We start from the raw sequence: 1521 nt of genomic DNA, 5'->3' as shown, positions 1-1521 counted from the left end.
TGCCGATTTTCTGTCCGAGTCAACTGCGCTCAAGAATCGGCGTGTTTCGTTTCAGTCAGATCTTCGGGGGTGAGAGAGAGACAAACCATCCAATCACCGATATTTGAGTTCTTCACTTTGTGTAAACTTAACGAACTCACTGACGGACAGCCAAACACAGACTGTTCAATGAGGTCATCAGTTTTATACATCAGAAGGAACTAATAACTGAGCAAATATTTCCTCAGTTGTGATCAGTTGTCCTCAGTTGTGACTCATGATATCGTCGTTGGGAAATGGCAGCCCACTGCCAGAGATAAAGCTGGGGGGCGCTATCCAGGTTTCGGGGTGACTACCCTCATCATCAATGGTGGTTTGGAGTGCTCTAACCCCAACGATCCCAGGGCTTTGAATCGCATAGAATATTACAAGAACTTCACTAGCTACTTCAACGTGGCTCCGGGTGATCATCTCTCTTGCGGCGGAATGAGGCCCTTCTGACCGATCGTTTCCATCAAATGATCTGTTACTTCAAGAACCGCACTAACTTGACCCTCACGGGCGGGTCCGAATCGTCATTAGACAACTAACTTTGCTATCATCTTTTCAGTCATATTTCATAGCTTCAGTCAAAGGACTGCATTTTAAGGTGTTTTGTTGTAGTCAGTTCTTCGAGGGCCCATGTTGGTGGCGAGAAAAAAGTTGAGCCATTCAGATGTTGAAGTCTTTGAGATTGAGTTAACTTGACAAACTCACTGAAACTCGACTCATCACAGTCACGTTCGAGCAAGACTTTAGTTTCGAACATCTCAGTGGACGCTGAGCAGTGACTGTTGGTGGTAATTTCCTGGGTATTTTCTCAGCTGTGATCGGTGGGTCGTCAAAGCATGTGAGGAATAGTCGCCTGTGCCGGACTCCCGAACAAAACATCAGGTCAAATCAGAAGCTTTATTCACGACCACACAATAATCATGTTTTCATGATAGACCAGTTATATGATATCAACCTTTAGATGAATCTGAACAGAGCATCGATGCTACGATGGAACACAACTAGATCCGTGACGAGGTGCCGAATCAACGCTTACTTGCGCTCTGAGCAGCAGCTCCGGTGACCACCCGCGGACTCGGCAAACGAGTTGTCTCAACCACAGAAGTATCACTACTGCCAGGCAACTCCTCCTGGACAGCATCTAAGGACATAAATGACTTAACCAGCATACTCTCAACTTCACGAGTGGTCACCTGTTCTGTTGGTATTCGCCCTACGAATAGGAGTGACCTGAAGAGTTGTGAAAGATTTTAATGGCCGCGCAACGCGAGACGACAGCAAGCTCACGCGAGTAACCCCAAGGCTAGCCAGAGCTTCGTCATCCTCGACTGGATGCCCAACTACATATGCAAGATTCATACCTGTATGTGCACCTCGGAGAATCGGTGTGATGTTGAACTTACCCTGTAGATGTGAACTATCTGCTAACCTTTCATTCGCCTCTGAATTGAACCACCGTTGGGTAATTCGTTTCGTAACTGCACACGAAGC

At 46.7% G+C, this 1521-nt stretch overlaps 1 protein-coding gene across 1 annotated transcript; it reads left to right on the top strand.

Annotated features, from left to right (window-relative positions):
* Window positions 1-247: 247 nt before the first annotated feature.
* On the top strand, window positions 248-442 carry Pmar_PMAR003830 (Endochitinase 1B, putative; the record flags this gene model as incomplete). Its single annotated transcript, XM_002773067.1, has 1 exon — window positions 248-442. A coding segment is annotated over one exon (195 nt), but the record flags the coding sequence as incomplete, so codon positions are not given.
* Window positions 443-1521: the final 1079 nt, after the last annotated feature.

The sequence above is a fragment of the Perkinsus marinus genome (genome assembly GCF_000006405.1).
Source record: "Perkinsus marinus ATCC 50983 genomic scaffold scf_1104296959600, whole genome shotgun sequence".
NCBI classification, from domain to species: Eukaryota; Perkinsozoa; order Perkinsida; family Perkinsidae; genus Perkinsus; species Perkinsus marinus.
Note: the sequence above shows the minus strand (reverse complement) of the source record. Positions and strands in the feature narration are given on the sequence as shown.